The sequence below is a fragment of the Corythoichthys intestinalis genome, chromosome 3, assembly GCF_030265065.1.
Source record: "Corythoichthys intestinalis isolate RoL2023-P3 chromosome 3, ASM3026506v1, whole genome shotgun sequence".
In the NCBI taxonomy this organism is placed as follows: domain Eukaryota; kingdom Metazoa; phylum Chordata; class Actinopteri; order Syngnathiformes; family Syngnathidae; genus Corythoichthys; species Corythoichthys intestinalis.
Window position 1 is genome coordinate 9253027 of NC_080397.1, and position 23576 is coordinate 9276602.

Genomic DNA, 23576 nt, shown 5'->3' on the forward strand with positions numbered 1-23576 from the left:
AAAAATGTGGGGGGCCGACCTTGGCTGACTTCCTTTACTTAGAACTATATATTTAAGCAAATTTTAGCAAGCCATTCTGTGTGTCACATTTGCTTTATTATTTTTTAAATTAAAAATTTCAACAATCTTGCAACTAGCCTTTGTGACGTACTGTCTCGACTCTCAGGCTCTTGCGAAATACTGCTGCTGTGAAATTAAACTAGCTTCAAATTGCTTCAATTTCTTGCTACATATCTTCGCTGTACTCTTGTTGTACATGTCAGCGTGTCTTGTTTGGTAATATCGCCTCACATTGAACTCTTTAAAAGCAGTGAATGTCTCTTTGCAAATGAGGCAGACACAGTTGTTGCGTATTTTAGTGAAGAAATAGTCCAATTTTCATCTATCCTTGAAGTGTCGGCTGTCGCAGTCAACTTTCTTTTTTTTTGTTGATTGTTGCCATTTTGGAAAATTGGGAGTAAAGGGTCACAAAGGGTAATGTTGCTTTGAGTACTGCTGCTTTTTCGTGGATAAATAAGGAGCAGCATTTAGTGTGTAAGATACTTCATATGCTGGTAGCAGTACTGCTGACCAATTTATTAAGTCTGTGTGTAGGCCAGACGTTATTGATTTTATGACAGAGGCTGGGGGCCGGATGAAATTTGTCCACGGGCCGCATTTGGCCTCCGGGCCAGACTTTGGACATGTGTGGTTTATATTAATGTCTTCTTGATTTTTTTTTTTTAATTATATGAATTTAAAATTCATTATTATTATTATTATGAATTTAAAATGTATTTTTATTATTATTTATTATTATTTATCATTAATAAAATTAGTATGAAGTTTATGAATTATATCAACTTCTCACAGCGTTATTTTTAGGTTGTATATAAATATCAGTCTTTGAACTCGAATGTGATGTTTCTTTTCACAGGAGTGCACTTTCACAAAGTTGTTTATTTTTCAAAAGCTCACGAAGAAAACATTTACTTATATTCTTTTGCCATACATGTACCTAAGCTGTGATCTACAACCAAGCATTAGTATAAGTTCGTCTAATGATTATAATTTGATGTAGATGAGGCAAAATGATAAGGTTTCCTTATTTGTAAAACCGATTCTGTTGTGTTTACAGACACATGCAATGTTTATGTTGTGACAATACCAGTTAGGCCAGTGAGTAGCGCTGTACGAGTGTGTAGGTATAACGTGGAGAAGAAGAGGTGAGAGTGTCTGGCTAGGATGCTTTGTGATGTGATGCTATGTTTTCACTGCTACGCGTTTATTAAAAAAGTAATTGAATGCTTCATATGGCTGCTTCTTTCTAAATAAGAAACACAACAGATTACAAAACAAAAATCCTTTTAATACTGTTGATTTTAACAGAGGCGTCTACTGCTTTAAGATGGCAGCTGTTTACTAATGCCAGCTAGTCTGTCATCTCGCATTTAGTTCTCTTTACATGTGATATCTACCATACCCCAACGTAATAATACGATTTATTCTCATACTATTCCATTCATCCATCATTTACTGCTTAATCCGGAGTCGGGTCGCTGGGACAGCGGAAGACAGACATAATGTATTGTTTTACTTACCTGGTTCTGACGGTGCAGCGTGTCAACTCCGTAGCACTCAGCTAGCTTTGCACTTGGCACTTAGGCTATATTCCATGAAGCCGGTCGTGCGTAATTGGTCGTACAGCCACCTTTGCATTATATAGTTGTGTTGCAAATGTTGTACTGAGCTGACTGGTCCTTTTTTTTTTTCTGTAAAGTTAAGCCAAATTTATTAACGCCGCCGCACCGTGTCCATGGTTGTAATCAAGTTGCAATGCACAAACACGCGCTTCTTGTGGCTTTTAATTCGTGATTTTCGGCAGCTTTTTTTTCCCGCTCGGCGATCAGGGCATCGAAACATGGAATCAAAATTTTAACATTCGAACCGTTCCGGGAGAACTGGTGTTAGGGATCGCGGAACCGGTGGGGGGATCCCAATGCAGGCAACGTGACAAATCACGATGAGAGGGAGAATTCTTGTTTATTTGGGTCTTGTGCTTCAAGCGAGGCAGGAGGCGGAATGGTCGTGGTGAGCACTGTGGATGCCACGTGTGTAGCTGTCAGCTGGGGGTTTGACAGGCAGGGGTTGGCAGAAGTATCCGACGAGGGGCGCGCTGATCAGGTCCTGGAAACAATGAAAAGATATTGTGAGCCGGAGGTCAAAGTCAATAGATACACTAGGGATGCGAGAATCAACTGGCGTGGAAAACAGACAGTTGTTCAGGTGACGTGGTGGTACTTCCGCTGGGCTTTTAAGCTGGCTGATGATGATTGCTTACAGCTGGCCGCTCCACCCGTCTGACGTTCGACCTGTAATCGGGCAAAACTCCCCTCACCTGAGGCAGGGCTCAGGAAGGAGGGGCGAAGGCCCTAACAACCGGAGTGTTAGAACCGGGTCCCATCGATGCTCAATGCTCGATGCCCAACCCTAGCTATGAGCAGTTGCGTTCGGGTCATTGTATAGGTGTATTGTGAGGCTGTGCCAGCGCAAGTTAGTAGAGCAAGCGAGAGAGAGAGTTCACTCAGGCTGGATTGCTGAATCAATATTATTACGAAGTGTCACAGTTAGTTTGACTTTTGTGTTGTTAGATCCACTGTCAGAGGTGAATAATGAAGCCAATTGTACTGTTTGTATTCTTTGTTGATGAGACGTTACGACTTAGCACGGATCGCTAAGCTAGTTAGTGATGATCCTTAGAGGCGTGCGAAATTTCCGATTCTTAGATTATTCGCGATTCGGCTGTGGAAAATTAGAGAACGATTCACATTCCAAATTCCGATTATTGAATTATACCAGGTAAAACGGAACTAAAACACAGTCCACGCGGTGTTCGGGACGCAATGGGGAACGGACAGAGAGTAAATATCATGTTCAACTAAAAAAAAAAAAAAAAACAATACCTGACTGCGGTCGACAGCCGCTACAAACATACGGCCACAATAATGCCACGGTAAATATCAAATATATGTAGAACTGGATGTGAAATGACAGATGATGACGGCGGCGATAAAACATGTATAGAGAACTAGATGCGAAATGTCAGACTTGAAGGCATGAGTAAATAGCTGCCATATTAAAGCAGTAGACTTCTCTGGAAGGCTCTGTTGTGGCGAACCTAATTAATTTTTTATCTAAAATACTCCTAAATCAGCAAAATCTTGACATGAATCTTTCTTTAAATGATGAAACCGTTTTAAAACTTTCACATGTCGAAAGTAGACAGAAGGGAAATTATGGAATAACGGGAGCAATTTTAACAACTTTAATGGTTGATTCACAACATTAAACGAATTGAATGTAGTTTAAAGCTGCTGATACAGAATGGGGACTTGAGTATTTTACTTACTGTTTTTAACTGTTAACTTGATACTGAAATAGTAGTTTAGTTTAGCCTCAGAGGATTTTTGAACAATTTTGGAACTAATGTACGAAACATTAAAAGCAGCTAATAGCTTGGGTGTGTGTACATCAATACTCGATTTATAATCGAATCGTAGCCTCTGAATCGTAATCGAATCGTTAGGTGCCCAAATATTCCCACCTCTACTAATCAGTCTTAAGTGTGTTTTGGAGAAGCATTTTAGCACTTGAGTTATTGCTAGATAGTAAAGTTGTCTCATTTCTTTTTAGAAAGAAACCACACATAAACCCATTCAAATAAGTCTCCTTTCAACACAAACTTCCATTCACACTGTAAATTGTCATACAAGAGAGTGTGCTTTGAAATTTGGATTGTATTCATGAACAACTGTTTAAGATAGAAAACTGATTCATTACAGTCTGCCTCCTAATTTGATTTTGTCGTTTCGTTTGTTTAAAGGAAATAAATGAGTCATTGACCCAATTTATATCAGCGCTTTGCCCACAAGAAAAAAAAAATCAATCAGCAGCACTGTTTTTCATCTGAATGAACAGGACTTTTGACTGATTTGTGTACTGAGAAATTCTTTTTATGTTTTATACTCAGAACTTTTGTTAAAAATCTTTAACAAGTTTTATGTACTTAAAATATGAAAACCTATAAATGTTTGGGCAGTTTTAGTTAAAGCAGACACGTTTTTTTCATCTGTGTGATTTTGAGAAAGATCAAATCAAATTTGATGGTAATTTTATGCAGAAATGTGAGAAATTCCAAATGGTTCAGATACTTTTTCATACCAAGTACTTAGGAATACCATAATAATTAGCCACATACAAAGTATGTGTGTTCCTTACCACTTATCATTATTATTATTTTTTAATTTCCATGAACTGTTTATTTATGCAACAACCGTTCATGTTATGTGGGGATTTATCACATCTTTAGGATGACATCAGCACGGTAGAGATGATTAAACTTGACGATAGTGGCGACAGAAGTTGTTAATGACGATTAATAATATACAGTGGGACAAATAAGTATTTAGTCAACCACCAATTGTGCAAGTTCTCCTACTTGAAAAGATTAGAGAGGCCTGTAATTGTCAACATGGGTAAACCTCAACCATGGGAGACAGAATGTGGAAAAAAAAACAACAGAAAATCACATTGTTTAATTTTTAAAGTATTTATTTCCAAATTAGAGTGGAAAATAAGTATTTGGTCACCTACAAACAAGCAAGATTTCTGGCTGTAAAAGAGGTCTAACGAGGCTCCACTCGTTACCTTTATTAATGGCACCTGTTTTAAATCATTATCGGTATAAAAGACACTAGGGCTGGCAAAATTATCGCGTTAACGGGCGGTAATTAATTTCTTAAATTAATCACGTTAAAATATTTGACGCAATTAAGGCACATGCCCCGCTCAAACAGATTAAAATGACAGCAAAGTGCAATGTCCACTTGTTACTTGTGTTTTTTGGAGTTTTGTCGCGCCCTCTGCTGGCGCTTGGGTGCGACTGATTTTATGGGCTTCAGCACCCATGAGCATTGTGTAATTATTGACATCAACAATGGCGGACTTCTAGTCTATTTTTTGATTGAAAAGTTTACATTTTATTGAAACGAAAACATTAAGAGTGGTTTTAATATAAATTTCCATAACTTGTACAAACATTTATCTTTTAAGAAGTGCAAGTCTTTCTATCCATGATTGCTTTAACATTATGTTAAAGTGATCCTCTAACTTAAATACATGTAGGCTCTAATAAACCACAATTGTTCTCTTGTACTAAAATATGTTGTTCAAAACACATAAAATGTAAAATCAATGGCAATATTTTATAATATTTAGTCCATATTTTGACCGTTAGTTGGTGCCATGATTTGCGGGCTCGCAGTGATGACGTCATTGGCATCTTTCGTGTTCAACAATTGCTTATTGCTGCCTAAACTCGCGAAGTAAAACGCCACGATGTGCTGCTTTTGGATGCAATTTCCAGTCAAATGGAAATAAGGGGAGTGAAGTGAGTGGTCAAGGTGGAATTATTATTTTTAGTGAATAAATGTGCATAAGTGGAAGCTTCTCCCCCTTTTTGGTCCCTGTATGCACGTATCCTACCCACCACGCGTTACAACTAGTGCCCGAACATTTTTCCTTGATCCTCAGTCAAGTAAGGGATCCGTCTCCTTTGTGGATCCGACGGTCCCACCGCGTCTGCAATATTGGTTTCGGATCTGTCCATTTTTTTTTATTCGCTTGTCCCACAGCGGCTTTTAGGACCAGTCTATTTTTTGGAATCGACGGCTGCGACATTGCCATTGGATCGGTCTAATTCCTGGATCTTCGAGTCAGTAAAAAACGCGGATTTGGATTACTATTGCGGTCTTTTTTGTTGACTATTCTTCGTGGGAGTTTTCCCCAAATCATACTAAATAATTAAAGCACTATGGCACGCTCCAGTGACGACAGTGACTCTGGGAGTTTGTCAGGCAACGCGTGTTTGCGTACTGCTGAGCTCCCAAGTGAAGAGTGGTCAAGGTGGGAATATTATTATTTTTTGTGAATAAATTTGCATAAGTGGAAGCTTCTCCCCTTTTTGGTACTTTTATACACGTATCCTAGCTACCACGCGTTACAATGTACAAGACATGGATTACACAAGGTGTGCTCTTTGGCCTGTACTGTAAGCACATGACAGCTCTGGATGCTAACAATCTACATAATTATATTGGGATAAGTTTGAAAACGCAATATGCTTACCTTGAATATCTGCTAATAAAACCGGACAGCATACACTCTCGCTCCCAACCGGACTTTCCAACAGGACTCTCTCGCATCACCAGTTTTGCCCAACTTTTGTCTTATCATGTTTTTGCTGCACGCATTTTTCCTTGAAGCTCATCTTGTGAACGACGGACAGTGCTGTCCTGTTCTTTACTTTTCAGATCTGGTTCAAATAGGAAGGGGAGAACTGACGATACTTGGGAAAGCTAACGAGTGACACGCTGGAATTTCGGCAACGGGGCCAGTGACGTCACGCACTGCGACGTAACAAGAATGGCAATCTATCACTTAAAATAATTTTACAATCTTTATTAAAACAAAACCATTAAGAGGGCTTTTAATATCAAATTATTATAACTCATACTAAAATGTATCTTTTAAGAATTACTTGTCTTAAAAACAGAGGATCCCTTTAATAATGTTAATGCCATCTTGTTGATTTATTGTTATAATAAACAAATACAGTACCGTATATTGAATGTATATATCCATCTTGAGTCTTATCTTTCCATTCCAACAATAATTTACAGAAAAATATGGCATATTTTATAGATGGTTTGAATTGCGATTAATTACGATTAATTTTTAAGCTGTAATTAACTCGATTAAAATTTTTAAACGTTTGACAGCCCTAAAAGACACCTGTCCACAATCTCAGTCAGTCAGTCACACTCCAAACTCCACTATGGCCAAAACCAAAGAGCTGTTGAAGGACACCAGAGACAAAATTGTAGACCTGCACCAGGCTGGGAAGACTGAATATGCAATAGGTAAAACGCTTGGTGTAAAGAAATCAACTGTGGGAGCAATTATTATTAGCATCATTCTTTGTCGCCTCGTAAATCTGCACTGCCCCCTAGGTCCTGGCATTAATACTACATCGTTTTCATGCGGAATTGCGACATTGTTCGAATGGAGACGCAAATGCAAATTTGAAATTTTTCACATTCTCGGAGAGTCACCATGTAAATACTATATTTGCCCCACTGTATATACAGTATACTGTATATACACATACCTTCAAATAACCTAGCACTAACGGGCAACGAATGAGTTAAACTTGCAGATCGTCTGCTTGAGGTGTAAACTGGTGACAGGCTTGTAAAAGCAATGCTATGGTCGTCTGTGAATCCAACAAAGATGAGTGTGGGCACCACTTTGCCCACAGAGCCAAGTGGTTGTAAAGCTTCCCCTTTTTTTACTGGGCAAAAAAGAATGAAAGTGGGTGAAAGGTTGTCCTGTTCGTGTGTGTTCATGTATTTGGGAAAAATACCCAGGCTGGCATGAGATCAAACTTCTGTCAAGACGATGAGCTTGTTGAAGGGACTAAATAGTCTCAATTAAAATTTGTTTCCCTCATTCTGCTTTGTCCGCTTTCATTAAATTGGAATATGAACAAAATAAAGTGACACAGAGGAACGGGGGTGGGCATTGAGGATGGGTCGTTGCCCGTTCCTCCCCCTCACCCTATCTCGCCAGCAAATGTTCACAATTGTAAGCAGGGTGACGTACTCCTCACGTCTGGTGGAAAAGTGGAACAACGTGGCTAAGAGGGGGTTGGGGTCCACTGGTTTCATTATTACTTCCTGGTCTTGCTCCAGATTCTCTTTGCAATGCCAAGTGTGTGTCCCAGCATGACTCGCTCTTTTCATCCGATTCCTCAGCAAAGCTGAAAGCAGCAACGAAAATTCAACAATGACTTTGCTTTTGTAGTTTAAAAATGTCTAATTACTGTCCTATTCGAACCATAATTCGTGTATCAATGCACTGCGTTTAACATTACTATTTTTCTAGTGCTGCAACTATTAATCGATGAACTAGAGTAATTTGATTAGAAAAAAGCTTCGAATGAAATTGAGCTGCTTCGAGTATTCGTTTAATTAACGTGGCGTTGTAATGGTTTGTTTTGAATGTTTGCATTTAGTTTTATTTTGGGTCCATACACTGCCCTCCAGTGGCAGCAGTAAATATAACTCATTTTGCATGGCTGAATCCAGTTGCTACCTCATAAAACCAACATAAGCCAAGTTTTTGTTTGAGCTAATGTTTTTTTATGCATTCGTAATTTAGTTTTGAGGTACTTTTAGCTGTTTTCTTTTTGTGCGAAACTGTGTTTGAACTATTAAGAAAATTGTTAAAAAAAAAAAAAAAAACAACTAACAAATAAAAACCTTAGTATTATATAGCATTTAAGCTAGCTGGCTTTTGTTATGTAAGTTAGCCAATTGTTCTTCTGTTGTACTTAGTCCTCATTTATTTATACCATTTGAGGCTCACCTCAGGCATTGTCATTTTTTATGTTCCTTATCCAATTACTCAATTACTCGAACGAACTAGTTAATCGATTAATTGACAACTAAAATAATCAGCAGCTGCAGCCCTAATTCGTAACTTAGTTTATAGGTATAATGAGCCGTTTTTGTGGGAATATGTGTTAGAGTGATTTGTTGACAGCATTGTAAAAAGAAAATAATAATAAAAAAAGTTTGCATTTTATAGCATTTAAGCTAGCTGACTTTTGCTATGTAAGTTAGCCAAGTGTTCTTTTGTCGTACTTAGATCCTCATTGATTTTTGTACACCGTTTGAGGCTCAGCTAGAGGTATTGTAATTTTTTATGTTCCCTATCCAATTACTCGATTATTGTAACTAACTAGTTCATCGATTAATCGACTCCTAAATAATCGATAGCTGCAGCCCTGTAGTTTTGTTTGATTCATTAATTTGTCATGTTTTAATGCTATATGTATGTTCTACTTAAATGAATACGTTTAAATTAAATTACAACTACAAAACTACTAATTAAACTACTACTGCCCTAATTTTGGACTATAAGGCACATCAGAGTATAAGATGTGCCAACAAACTTTCACAAAATGTTTTTAAATTGTTTAAATGTACAGTATAAGCCGCACTAAATTATTAACTTCAAGCGTTCACATTGTATTATGAGGTATTTACACAAAAAGACTCATTATACTCAAGCTCATTATAAATCCTTCTTCAGTGATGTTTATAGGTGCTGGAGCATATCCCAGCTAACTATGGGCAGTAGGCAGGGTGGCCTGTAAAAATCCATATACTACCTGTATATGGGTTACGAACGAGTTCCGTTTCTACGTAGGGCGTAGGTTTGATCTCAACATTGGTATGGACGATATGGCATAACCTGCATGTACACTTTTTGCTGGGGACGGGACGTTCATAATGATCAATGCAAAATATGTATATGTAAATTTAAATTGCATTATTTGAACATCAATTACATTATAGTAACACACAAAATAAATACAAGCTTATTAACTATCTATTAACTATCCAGGAATTTAAAAACAAAGATTTGTCTGAAGACCACTCAATATTGTCTAAATAAATAAATATAACTGAAAAAACTTTTTTTTTTTTTGGGGGGGGGGGGGGGGGGTGTCAAGTCATCAGCCAATCAAATGTGCGTTTTGGAGTAAAAAAAAGAAAAGACATAAAATGGACTAGCACATTCAGCTAGTGAAAAGAGGTACACATAATAATAATGAAAATAATTCACTTAATAATGGTGGGGACAGTTACTAAACACCACTTTACTAAAACATATAGGAAGACAATCTAAATGACCTATATAACTGAAGTCATTATATAACGCAAATAAGGTTGTTTAAAAGCTGGTGGGGACAATTTCAGCATCCCGACAAGTTATTGTTTTGTCCCAACCGTCCCTATGCAAACCTACGCCCTCTGTTCCTGCGCTGGCGACGTAACCCACATTTCCGTATTAGCAGGAATTAACCCTTTAAGTATACCTAACTCCCCCTTAACCTTTATCCAAAAACATGTCTTATATGTCATTGTACTGTCCTCACCAAGACTTTAAAACTAAGTCCTAGCTTGACAGCGAGCTAAGCTCTGAAAAGACGATGTCAGACGTCCGTGTGACTTTATTCAGCTGCTCATGACATCGACACTTGCAGAATGAAACTAAAAAGAAAAGGAAATTAAATCAGTTTCAGCTTCAATAGCAGCAATTCAAATTTGCGTCTATAACTAGCTGCTGATAGAGCAATAACAATCCACACAAACGCTTAGCGTGTATCAGTTTGCATCCGCACAACATCAAAAGTAATCAGATAAACCTGCCCTAAATATTTTACAACAATTGAAAACCCACAATAAACGGTGCAAAAGGTGTTATATACAGGTGTTGCCTTTGTGGATGCTTCAAAAGCAACAAATGTGCGTGCAGGCTTGCAGCTGTAATTTATCCCGTCTCTTTCTCACTCAGCTGCGCGACTTCTTAGTGGGAGCAAATGCGCTCTTACTTTGTGTGTGTGTGTGTGTGTGTGTGTGTGTGTGTGTGTGTGTGTGTGTGTGTGTGTGTGTGTGTGTGTGTGTGTGCGTGCGCGCTCTTCTTCGTGTGCGCAAATATGATCTTCTTCGCGTGTACATGCTCTCTTGCGTGCGGAAGTACTACCTGCTTTATGCTTCCTGCGGCAAAATAAAAGCAGGCATCACAAAACAAAAGTCAACATAATAAAAAAACAAACAAACAAACCAACCAACCAAAAAAAGGCTGGAGACAAAATGGCAGACGAGAATCTGCCGTCTTAAAGCCGGGTACGTTGTAACCCGGGGACTACCTGTACTATATAAACCACAGGGTTCAAAGCAGGAGGAAAACTTAGCAGCTTGTGGCCCAAAAATGTCAAATGTACTTCACCACTTCAACTACTACTGCTTCAAACTACTGCAATAGTTTTTTTTTTGGTAATAAAGCATATGCTAGCATATCACAAAATACTGTATAGTAAATATGTGTGTAAAAGTTAAAGGGTACCACGGTTAGAAAGACGTGTAGTTCTGAAAAGATAAATGTTAGTACGAGTTATAATAATTTGATGTTAAAACCCCTCTTAATGTTTTCGTTTTAATAAAATCTGTAAAATTTTAAACCAAAAAATAAACTTGTAGCTCACCATTGTTGGTGACGTCACATGGGGACGCTGCCGTACTTCCAGTGTCACTCTTTAACTATGTAAGGTAATGATTTCAAATACTCTACAAGGTGTCAATGGTGAGTTTTAAATTAATTAGAGACCAAGCCAATGAGTGTGTTTTTTCCCTCGACTGACGCAGTAGTTTGTTTTTTAGTGCGGGTCCATTGTGCCTTGTCCTCATTTGTATGTTGTCTTCACAACATACAAGACTCCTGATAATGGCTCCCAGCATCATAGTTTGTATATTGTGACTAAATATTGCCATCCAGTGTATTTGTTGAGCTAAACGAGCTGCTACTGTTTAAATAGTTTGACCAAAGTCTGAGTAAGTTTTATGTGTATTTTGCATATCTATTTTGATTGTGAATTGGTGAATGCCAGTTCTCTTTGCATTGTTGTATTACTGTGTGAGAATAGGGCCTCATTAATACAGATTGAAGCACTATTCTTTTTGTGACTATTATTTTTATGAGAGATATGAATATTATTATATTTTGTACAGGGTGTTCCAAAATGTTTGACTCCATTTTGTAGGCCAATAATTTGGACAATTTTGGTAGGAATGACCTCAAATTTTCACCGCTTTTGTAGAAACGTTTTAAGTTTTTGTGTGCAACGTTTGGCATTTCTATCTTTTCAGGTTAAGAAATGCTGTTCACTTCAAAAGAAAAGGCATTTTGATAAGGCATTTTGCAGGCGGCGCTCATATTGAACATTTATGAAAATCTGTCATACAACCAACAAATATTTATACTTTTCTTTTAAAATTTAACCAATAAAAATTATGACCTCCAAGGCTCCAACATAAAGTATATTTCGTTTCATTAAGATCCATCAAGTAGTTTCCGAGATATGGGCATTTAGAATGGGGTCAACCATTTTGGAATACCCTGTATTTTCACTATGTTTGTTGTGAAGGACTTGCCGAAGCTTTTGCCAATAAACGGCGCGGTCCGAGCTACGAATCTGAACGCATGTGTCTGCTCTCCTTTCTCTGCCTCTTAGATCTCAATGTGCAAAATAAGGCATCATTATGTTAGGCAGAAAATGATACGAACAGCCAGCAATTAAATAAAGTTTAATACATTTATTCGTTTTTTTGTTTCGCTTATTCACCGGGAAGCAAGCTATGTGAGCAACATCTGATAAGTCTGATAAATCTGAGAACACCAGCAGGATGATCAACAATCTGGACACCTGCTTTTACATGACAAAAAAAAGGTAAGATGTCATTAGACGCCATTAGACGTCTCGATCAGGGGTCGCGTTAACCGGATATTTTCCGTCGTTGACCGGTTTTTTAAAACGGTGACGGAAAAAGCTGAAGTCCGTCCGTCATTTTGACAGGTTGCAATTCACAGCCCAGACCACAGGGTGGCGAGTTAGCATATTAATTAGCTATTGTCTCTCTTAATGCATGACGTCGTTGGCTCTTCTGTCAGAATATTGTAGCGTCACCGGGGTCTGGCAGCGGCACCGTGATTGACACATCAACGCGAGGTTCTTATCGATGCACCCGGTGTGCCAGTGCGTCATCCAATTGATGGACAAGATTGCCACCTGTGTATCGACCCCAATCACATGACCACCCCAGTCACAACTCCGCCCCCCTGACTGGAGCCGCCATATCGTCATGTTTACACATTACCGCTACGTACATGCCTCCTATTACAGCGTGTTTTTCTGCTCGTTAATATTAATAATCAAAATGGTGAAGGCGTGTGTGGCGGTTGGTTGCTGTAACAGAGAAGATAGACGGAGAGACTTAAGTTCTACCGTATTCTGAGAGACCCGAAGATGAGAGCGCGATGGACTGCTGTAATTCGACAAGAAATCTGGGCACCAAACGATCACCACAGACTATGTAGTAGTCATTTTATATCTGGTAAGATGCATTTAATATATATTTAGAATATTTTGGGCTGACAACCACAATTAAGATCATTGTGTGACGTTGGTGATTGGGGTCTATATCGTTGCCTCTTTTTCTTTGGGGGCGGAGTTGTTGGCGGTAAGCAGAGTAAAAAGGGAGAAAAATACCACGACTTCCGTGTCTAATTTTTCGCTGCCAAGCAAGCGTTACAATATTAATTAAAAATGAATAAAAACTAAACTATTGAATATGTCATCATTATCATTTTAAAAATTTAAGTGACGGGTAAAAATAGACTATGACCGGATTTTTATGACCCTGTCAGTCAAAATGACAGACAACGAAAATGTCTAGCGCAACCTCTGGTCTCGATAGAGGCAAACTGCATCAATGTTTTAGTGTGTTGTGATGCACGCCCCAGGCTATCAGCAAAAATAATCAAACACAACAGCTCTTGATGCTAACTATCTTCATAATAATACTGGAATAAGTTAGATCACACAATAGTTTTACCGTGAAGATTTACGAACAGTTTTTAACATCAAACACTCTCCTGCTCTCGTCACTATAGCAGGAGAGTGCTGTCACTAGCAAACTTGGTACATGAACGCTATTCGTCTAATTTCCGTCTTTCCTGTTCATTTTGCTTTTGCTGTCCTTCTCGTTAATGTTCCACTCGGGTTCAAATTGGAAGGGTAGAACAGATGACATGTTTATGTAGTTAAAGAGTGACACTGTGGAAGTCTGGTACTCATGTGACGTCAGAGCCCTGCGATGTCAACAACAATGGCGACCTACTAGTTAAAAGAATTTTACAAATTTTATTAAAACGAAAACATTGAGGGGTTTTAATATCAAATTATTATAACTTATACTAACATTTATCTTTTGAGAACTACGTCTTTCTATCCGTGGTACCCTTTAAGTTGTGCGTCGCATAGGAAAACTCCATCCCGGTGCCTTCAACAGAGCACGCTAGCGGCTAGAGCTGCTAGCCTGGGCATTTAGCCTAGTGGTTACCAATGCTCTCCTGCCGCACTGGCTGGACGGTTTCACACTGGTTACAATGGGCTATAAATGTCAGGTTACAACACTTTATTATGGGATAGTTAGTTAATTACATAAAATGACATGTAAAAATCAATATAAAAGCCACTGGTTTTTTTAACTGAAATTGCAAATTGTTATAACATTTGCCAACAACAGCCTTAATGCTCCAACAAAATTGGTTTGAAGTCATTACGCACAACCAAAATTTATACCTCAGATGCACTGTCAAATATGAGGGGCAAACAAAGCATTTTAAGTGTGCCTTCAGTTTTGAAGAATTAGTATTATAAAAAATTGGAGTTAAATAAACAGGTTTAGAAATCAAGTTACGTCAGAAGCTAAATGTACTTGTTTCTCTATTGTTCAGCGATGCATTTCCAGGAGTGGTTACAGACACTTCGAGCAAACGTGGGACTGAAAATCTCCGAATCAGATCAGACAAGACTAGACTGGAGTCTACTGCCGTCCCTGCCTTCATCGTTATCCTTGTCCTCGCTCTCCCTGCTGGGTTTAGGAGCGTTTGCGTCCCTTACCGCATACTGGCTGGTGACCCGTCCTCGCCCTATGCGGCCTCCTTGTGACCTTCAGGCACAGTCTGTAGCTGTCAATGTACGTTCATGGACGCACATGTACCTTTAGCGGCCATTTTGGATTTTAGTGTTGTCATTTGTTACTTAGGGCGATCCCAGCTGCCGTCGATCGGCTCTGCTTCAAGATGACTCGCTGCTGGAGTTCTACCACCCTGACACCAGGACGGCCTACGACATGTTCCAGAGAGGCCTGAGGATCGCAGGTGGGAAATTTACAGTAATATTGTCATTAAATCAATTAATTGGCTAAACCTTTTATAGGGCACTCATTCAACTTATAGGATGGCATTGCAAAGTGATTATTAAAGCAACACTAGGTCATTTTTCAACCTTTATTTTATAAAATATTTTCGTCACATCTGCGATATCTCAACTGACAACTAGTTGAATGACACGTCTTTTATATCTTGAGGGGGTCTGTATTGCTTTCACTAGCACTAATGAAGTTTCAGGAAGGTGGCAGGAACCCTGCCACACAAAAAAAAACTACAAATGTGCTGACTGCTTTACGGCATCCGTCACTTACCCCTTTCACCACTCATTAAAAAGACTGAAGTCGACGCGAACGCTTTCGCACGAATTCTGCAAGAATGGCAGAACAACAAAATAAAAAGTTTTATCCGAGGAGGAAAAAAAAAAAAGGAGGCTACCAGGATACTCAAGAATAAACATTGGCCCTGCTTTCACTCGCTAGCATGATGAGTTCAGGTGGGGGTGTTAGCCACCCTAAGCCACATGTTTGCTAACCATCATATGGATTCATTACCTTATTACTATTCATCCTTCACACAGCCGCTGGAAACAGAAATGTCGTTAAATTCATCTGCAGGCGACAGGGAGATGAATTTTGACTGATTGATGATTTTACGACACATTTGTGCGTTGGAAACGCAGTCTTCCTTAAGGCAAAAGAGTACCGCTCTTGTCCACTGGCGTCGCTAAAAAAGACCAAAACTGGAAACATATAGTGTTGCTTTAACTGCCAGCCTGTCTCAGTCAAAATAGATTGGACGTCTAGCACCGGCAATGGCACGTCAAGATGACCATTCTGTCATTATCAATGGCAGGCCATGAGTTAATCATGAATTTCAAAGTAAACATTATTTTTAACCTTATTATTTTCCAAATAATATATTTCAACTTAATTTCCAAATAAAATTTTTGACTATACAGCGATCACTTCTATCCCTTAGATAGAAAAAGATGAAACTGCCTAACTATCCTCTGTATTTAAAATGTTTTTCTTGAATTATTTATTGTTTAATTAAAAAAAAAAAAAAATTAAAAATTGAATTTTAAAAATGGTTATATTTATCGACTTGTGTTAATGGGGGCATAACCAGAGTGTACTTTAGTTTTTATTTATTTATTCTAGGGCTGTCAAAATTAACGCGTTAACGGGCGGCAATTAATTTTTAAAATCACGTTAAAATATTTAACGCAATTAACGCATGCACGGATCGACCCACTCAAGCATTGCCACGAACAGACTACAATTACGCCGTTTGAAGTATATTGAGAGCTAAGTGCAGAGACAAGCAAGTGGAGTGGACGCCTATTTTTACCGGCACCCGCCAAGGGGGCCGCTGTTATTTTCAATGTGACCGGCATTGTCAGATTGAGCAGTGAGGAAGAAAGTGGTCGAGCGAGAGTAGAGATAGTGCGCTTTTAGCACAGGTTCAAGTGCTGCGCCCCCCACATGCTTTTGTTTTGTTAATAAAAGTACCCACAAAAAGCCATCCAACGCCTCTCGGTGTTTATATGTACGCCGCAGTCTTCCTCAGGAGGAAATCGGACGAACTGAGCCAACCGACGACAACGAGCCAACATGAATCGCCGGTCCTTAGCACCGCCAATTACCAAGAAGGGCGAATTGGTAAACGCAGTCATTTATTGGAGCCGCGCTATTTAATGGAATAAGTGGTAGCATCTCTTTCACAAATGTTATAACTATTGTGGCAAGGGACATGGGGAAGAACAACTGGAGATAATCTTTTTCTTAGCACCATGTATTGAACTCAACGCAGAGAAGATATACCATTTGCAGCAACCACTGTGACTCATGGTTGCTCAAATTCCCATCATGCATTTGGGCAGTTAAGAACATTTAAGTCGCTACAGTATCATTTAGTGAAAGTGCAACAAAAATAATATTCCTATCTCTCAAAAATAAAATAATGTTCACAAAAAGAAAAACGCTCAATGCAAAGAGATCTGGCATTCCCAATCAAAATAGCTATGCAAAATAATACTCTATTCAAACATTAAGTTTAGCTCAACAAATACACTAGATGGCAATATTTAGTCACAATATACAAACTATCAAATTTACTAAAACTTGTATTCACATTTATCTTTTAAGTATTACAGGTTTTTCTATCCGTGGATCCCCGTCACAGAATGTTAATGTTAATGCCGTCTTGTGGATTTATTGTTATAATAAACAAATACAGTATGTACAGTATGTTGAATGTATATATCCGTCTTGTCTTATATTTCCATTACAACAATAATTTACAGAAAAATATGGCATATTTTAGAGATGTTTTGAATTGCGATTAATAGCGATTAATTACGATTAATTAATTTTTAAGCTGTGATTAACTCGATTAAAAATTTTAATTGTTTGACAGCCCTAATTTTTTCATAATTCATATTGTATTTTTTCCATTAAAATGTATAAAAATAGGGGGATTATTAATGATAAAAAATATATATATTTATAATTGAGACTTGGCATCTGCATACAGTAAATGGACATCACATTTTGGGTCATGTAGGTAGGTCACACATATTATACCAAATGTTACGTATGTAGATGCCAGGTCTTTATGAGGCAAAGTTTTTTTTGATTGACAAAAATAGTTGCCCTCTAAAGGGTTAAACAACAAAAAAAACTAACTCTGTTTGTTACTTTTTAGGTGATGCGCCATGTCTTGGCTTCAGGAAGCCAGGCCAACCCTACCAGTGGATATCCTACACTGATGTATGACCATTTCAAAAAAAAAAAAAATAAATAAATAAAAAATTGAACCTCACATTCTTGTTATGTACAACCTGTTAATCCCTTTTTAATTTTGGGACCCCTCAGGTGGCTGAACAAGCACAGGCGCTAGGTTCTGGTCTCTTGGCTAAAGGCTGCAAGCCCAACCCCCAACAATTTGTTGGGATATTTGCACAGAACAGACCTGAGGTAAATGGAGGGTCCTTGGTTTTGGGCGATCCCAACATAAGCAGTTGAAATAGTAGCCTAGTTTGATGATTAACTGCAAGTTTGTCTGGAAAGAGTAGAGAAGAATCTCATAACATTGACGTATCGCTACAAAAATCTATCGCAAATCATGCCCGGGAAGCTCAGAACGATGAAAAATATCTTTTGGTAGTCTGTCTGTATCCTTAAAGTCCATTTACCTTTATAAATCAATGTGTGGAAGGAAGAAGCTGCAGGCAGTCACTGTGTGTCGCTAGACAGCTATTAATCATCCAAGTTGTCTGCCATAATTATAATTTTTATTCTGCCTGCCAGGCAGGACCATTTTTTTCTGACTACAGAGGGCAAATCTATTATTTGCTCTATTCCAACCATGAGATTAGCTCGGAAACCGTAATTAAAATATCCACGAGTGTCTTTGTTTGCTTTGCTGACATTTTGCTTCCCTTACAAATTGTTATGACTTAGTAGGTTATGACGGTGGTAAAAATTCTGCTTTGTCTCTCTCTGTTGGTGGAAGTGGATTATTACAGAGCTGGCTTGCTACACTTACTCCATGGCTCTGGTTCCTCTGTATGAGACACTTGGGTTGGAGGCTATGGTCCATATTCTCCACCTGGGTAAGATGTACATTAAATCAGATAAAAATGGATTTGTTGCTGGTTTATAGAACTCTTTGTCAAATTTTAGCTGAGATCACCTTGGTAGTGTGCGACCGCGAGGAAAAGGCCACTTCCCTGTTGGACAACAAGGAGAAGGGTGTCACTCCCAAACTCTGCTGTCTGATTTTGTTTGACCACATCAGCGAGACTTTTGTGGAGAGGGCAAAGGCGTGCCAGGTGGAGGTTCTTAAACTGACAGAGCTCATGGTGAGCAGACAGTTTACACTCCATTTTTTTTTTTTTCATTAATTCTCATTTATGGTCATCCATTTGTCCCTATTGTAGGATATGGGAAGGCAGAACCTTAAAGAACCTGTGGTGAGTTTTCAATAGTGTTGTACCGATACTGTGTACAGTGTTGTTTTTGGCTGCCCTTTTAATTTTTGTCTTAGTTTTAGTCTTTTGGACAAAAATACTTGTTAGTCTAATCATATTTTAGTCATTCCAAAGTCTTTGTCCAGTTTTAGTCAACGAAATGTCATACAAATTTCGTCTAATTTGAGTCGACAGTTACTCAAAAAGTTTTCGTCTGTAAAATTCAATAGTTTTAGTCCAAAAATAAAGGTTTCCAACAATTTGAATGAACATTGACAGACGAGCACATATTGTAGCGTCTACAAGGACAACGTGAACTTTGCATTGATAACATACACATTAAACTACCATATTTTCCGCAATAAAAGCCGCACCTTTATATACAGTAGATCAATATTGGCTAGTCATGGCATGACATTCCCTTCCATGAACGTTTGCATTGATAATCCTTCATTTTCGTGCACTTTAGCCTCCCCAGCCTCAAGATCTGGCCGTCGTTTGCTTCACCAGCGGAACCACAGGTACTACCTAATTATCCCCCATTATGTACGACTCCTAAAAGAACGCGCCACAAACGCCTTTGTCTGTTTATTCGCAGGCAAGCCTAAGGGAGCCATGATCACCCACGGCAACATCGCCTCGAACACTTCCTCCGTCATTAAAATCCTGGAGGTCCGTCTGCCATCCAGCCTCCTCCCACAGCATCTCTTCATGTCTCCTTTGTGCTCGTCTCCCCTTTATATCCTCCCCGCTGTGTGTAATGCTATGATTAACTGAGTGTTTGATTGGCCCTGTGGCTGCGAGCTGCTTAAACTAATTGCCTCTTTATAGACTATCTGGTGTCTAAATGCTGGAGGGAAAACATACAGCTTGTTTGATTGCCTCTGTGGCTTCATGTCTCCCGGGAGGCTTGAAATATTTCTTATTATTTTCCCCCAATCAGGGTTCCTTTGTCATCCGACAAGAAGACGTTTCCATCTCTTATCTGCCGCTGGCTCACATGTTTGAGAGGATGATTCAGGTAGGCTCTTATCATTGATAAATTGTTGATTACCATAATTTCCGGCCTATGAGTCGCACCTTTTTTCTTCGTTTGGCTACGCCTGCAACTTGTGTAATGTTAGAATACTGGCTGACCATTAACCAGTTAAACGACCAATTAAACAATCCCCACGACCAGCCGCTAGAGAGCACTCTCATCTTTTGATTAAGAAGCACGAAGAAAGCATCATCTTAAAACGTACAGCATATTTATAAATTTAAGATATTGATCAAACCGGAATAATAACGATGAGAAAGGATTATTAATTTGGAGTAGTTTCACTTAATTTATAAGGTTCACAAGATTTTCACTCAAATAAAAGTAGCGTTACTTCAAAATAATATTACGGTAAGTAAAAGCTGTCATGCAAAAAATTGACTCAAGCACAAGGAAAACATGACAAAAATACTCAGGTAATGATGAATGATAATGGTATTTTCCCTAGCACAACACCATCTATATAACCTGTTATTTTGCTGTACTATAACCTATTACCGTATTGGCCCGAATATAAGACGGCCCTGATTATAAGACGACCCCCTCTTTTTCAAGACTCGTTTGAAAAAAAGACTTTTTGAACACCAAATTAATTTTTATACAGAAAATAATTACAGTACATCTGAAACAAATGATTATAACATTATATTTGATCGAAAAAGCATGTTATTTTTCCTCATTCAATCTTAATATCTGAACATTTAAATATGTAAACTAAAGTGCAATCACATTCATAAATGAATGGCTTTTGGTTTTTGAAATGTAAATAAACCAATCTATTGTGACAAAACAACAAAATTGCAATAACTGCATTAACCATCAAAGTGAGGTCTAACTGTAACTGTAGTCCTGAAACAAATCTGAATAAGGAAAAACACTGCAATAAAATAATGCAAACTGGTTAAACTTGAGAGTAGCTGAAATCTGTCATGACAGAACATTACTCCTCAAGTTCAGCATTCGCTTCAATGATATCTGGCACCATCTAGCGTCGTGAATGGGTATAATGTCTAGACCCCAAATATAAGACGACTCCCATTTTTCAGTCTTATTTCAATGCAAAAAACACCGCCTTATAGTTGGGCAAATACGGTATTTTACAGTATTAGGCCAAATTCTGACTATAAGAATCTACAGAAATGAAAACTCACCTGTCCAAAGAGCATGACTGCCTTCGAGTGGAGAAATCATGAATTGTAAACATGAAATTAAAATGATCACAGGAGTAAACGATAAGGGTAATTAGGGAAATTGAAGTCCACTGGGCGCACCTGGGGAGCTGGAGGTCACTCAAAGTAGGGTGTGCTGAGGATCTTTTTTGTTTTTCCCATCCAAAAACAGCCGTTTTGGTCCAAATTTGTCATGCTCGCGAGTTTACTCCATACACTGCTGGCCAAAAGTATTGGCACCCCTGCAGTTCTGTCAGATAATGCTCAATTTCTCCCAGAAAATGGTTTCATTTACAAATGCTTTGCTAGTAATATCTTCATTTATTTTGCTTGCAATGAAAATACACAAAAGAAAATGGAATTTAAAAAAAAAATCATAATCTTTTTTCACAAAACTCCAAAAATGGGCCGGACAAAAGTATTGGTACCCTTTGAAAAATCATGTGATGCTTCCCGAATTTGTGTAATTAACAGCACGTTATGTTACCTGTGGCACATACGTAATAGGTTGTGGCAATAACAAAAATCTACCTTGCAGCTAGTTAAAATGTATTAAAGTTGACTCAACCTCTGTCCTGTGTCCTTGTGTGTACCACATTGAGCATGGAAAAAAGAAGACCAAATAACTGTCTGAGGACTTGAGCAGCAAAACTTTGAGGAAACATGGGCAATCTCAAGGCTACAAGTCAATCTCCAAAGACCTGAATGTTCCTGTGTTTACCGTGCGCAGTGTCATCAATAAGTGTAAAGCCCATGGCACTGTGGCTAACCTCCCTAGATGTGGACGGAAAAGAAAAATTGACGAGAGATTTCAACGAAAGATTGTTCGGATGGCGGATAAAGAACCTCGACTAACATCCAAAACAAGTTCAAGCTGTCCTGCAGTCTGTGGGTACAACAGTGTCAACCTGTACTATCCATCGGCATCTGAATGAACAGGGACTGTATGGTAGGATAGGTAGGTTTTGGAAGAATGTTCTCTGGTCAGATGAGACAAAAGTAGAGCTTTTTGGGAAAAGGCATCAACATAGAGTTTACAGGAAAAAAACAAGGCTTTCAAAGAAAAGAACACAGTCCCCACAGTCAAACATGGCGGAGGTTCCCTGATGTTTTGTGGTTGCTTTGCTGCCTCTGGCACTGGACTGCTTGACCGTGTGCATGACATTATGAAGTCTTAAGACTCCCAACAAATTTTGCAGCATAATGTAGGGCCCGGCGTGAGAAAGCCGTGTCTCCCTCAGAGGTCATAGGTCTTCCAGCAGGACAATGACCCAAAACACTCTTCAAAAAGCACTAGAAAATGGTTTAAGAGAAAGCACTGGAGACTTTTAAAGTGGCCAGCAATGAGTCCAGACCTGAATCCCATAGAACAGCTGTGGAGAGATCTGAAAATGGCAGTTTGGAGAAGGCACCCTTCAAATCTCAGAGACTTGCAGCAGTTGGCCAAAGAAGAATGGTCTAAAATTTCAGCAGAGCGTTGTATGAAACTCATTGACGGATACCAGAAGCGGTTGTTCGCAGTTATTTTGTCTAAACGTTGTGCTACCAAGTATTAAGCTGAGGGTGCCAGTACTTTTGTCCGGCCCATTTTTGGAGTTTTGTGTAACATGATAATGATTAAAAAAAAAAAAAATTTTTTAAACATTTTCTTTTGTGTTTTTTCATTGCAAGCAAAATCCAAAGCATTTGTAATTGCAATCATTTTCTGGGAGAAATTGAACATTATCTGACAGAATTGCAAGGATGCCAATACTTTTGGCCAGCAGTGTATAGGCCATGCACAATGGCAGTTAACACGCATGCTGGATAGTCTACGTACCAGTATTACCCTACTACAGGGACAGGACAGCGTTCTATTTCACTTACATTTGTGTGTTTGGAGTTTTGTTTTGGAAATAAAAGGGCCTGTGTATTACAATGCAAATCCTCGCAGCTAGCACACACGAATACATTTGAAAACTAAAAGGTCCAATAAGCTTCGGTTTAACACCCCCTTTTCACAACATTAAAATAAATTGCACACTAATATCCAACATCGCTCCACATGGAGGCAGCTCAACAGCAACAACAAATAATAATATGGCTACAACGCATGCATGTCTAAGCTATTTGAAGACACCAAGGGTAGATTTAAGGCAGGGGTCCCCAAACTTTTTCCTGTGAGGGCCACATAACCCTTCTCTTCTCTGATGAGGGGCCGGGGTCTGTTTGTAACAGAAAAAGTGTGACGATTGCAGGAGTGCCTAAATGTAAAAATGTATTGTTTTTCAGAAAGCCACAATCAAATAACCCTTTCTGGATTCGTCACGGAACCAAAGTAAATAAAATAAAAATGATATAATATAATATAGTATAATATAATATAATTAGGGCTGTCAAACGATTAAAATTTTTAAGCGAGTTAATCACAGCTTAAAAATTAATCGTAATTAATCGCAATTCAAACATCTCTAAAATATGCCTTATTTTTCTGTAAATTATTGTTGGAATG

At 38.5% G+C, this 23576-nt stretch overlaps 1 protein-coding gene across 1 annotated transcript in view; it reads left to right on the forward strand.

The window, feature by feature from the left end:
• The window catches only part of acsl2 (acyl-CoA synthetase long chain family member 2), a 64168-nt gene that overhangs the window by 7901 nt on the left and 32691 nt on the right, over window positions 1-23576 (forward strand). The window contains exons 2-11 of the mRNA XM_057832911.1: window positions 14467-14708; window positions 14778-14892; window positions 17611-17675; window positions 17781-17882; window positions 18421-18520; window positions 18591-18769; window positions 18848-18880; window positions 19347-19398; window positions 19476-19549; window positions 19821-19898. Coding sequence (XP_057688894.1) covers window positions 14469-14708; window positions 14778-14892; window positions 17611-17675; window positions 17781-17882; window positions 18421-18520; window positions 18591-18769; window positions 18848-18880; window positions 19347-19398; window positions 19476-19549; window positions 19821-19898 — 1038 coding nt within the window. The 5' untranslated portion in view covers window positions 14467-14468. The remainder of the gene's footprint in view (window positions 1-14466; window positions 14709-14777; window positions 14893-17610; window positions 17676-17780; window positions 17883-18420; window positions 18521-18590; window positions 18770-18847; window positions 18881-19346; window positions 19399-19475; window positions 19550-19820; window positions 19899-23576) is intronic.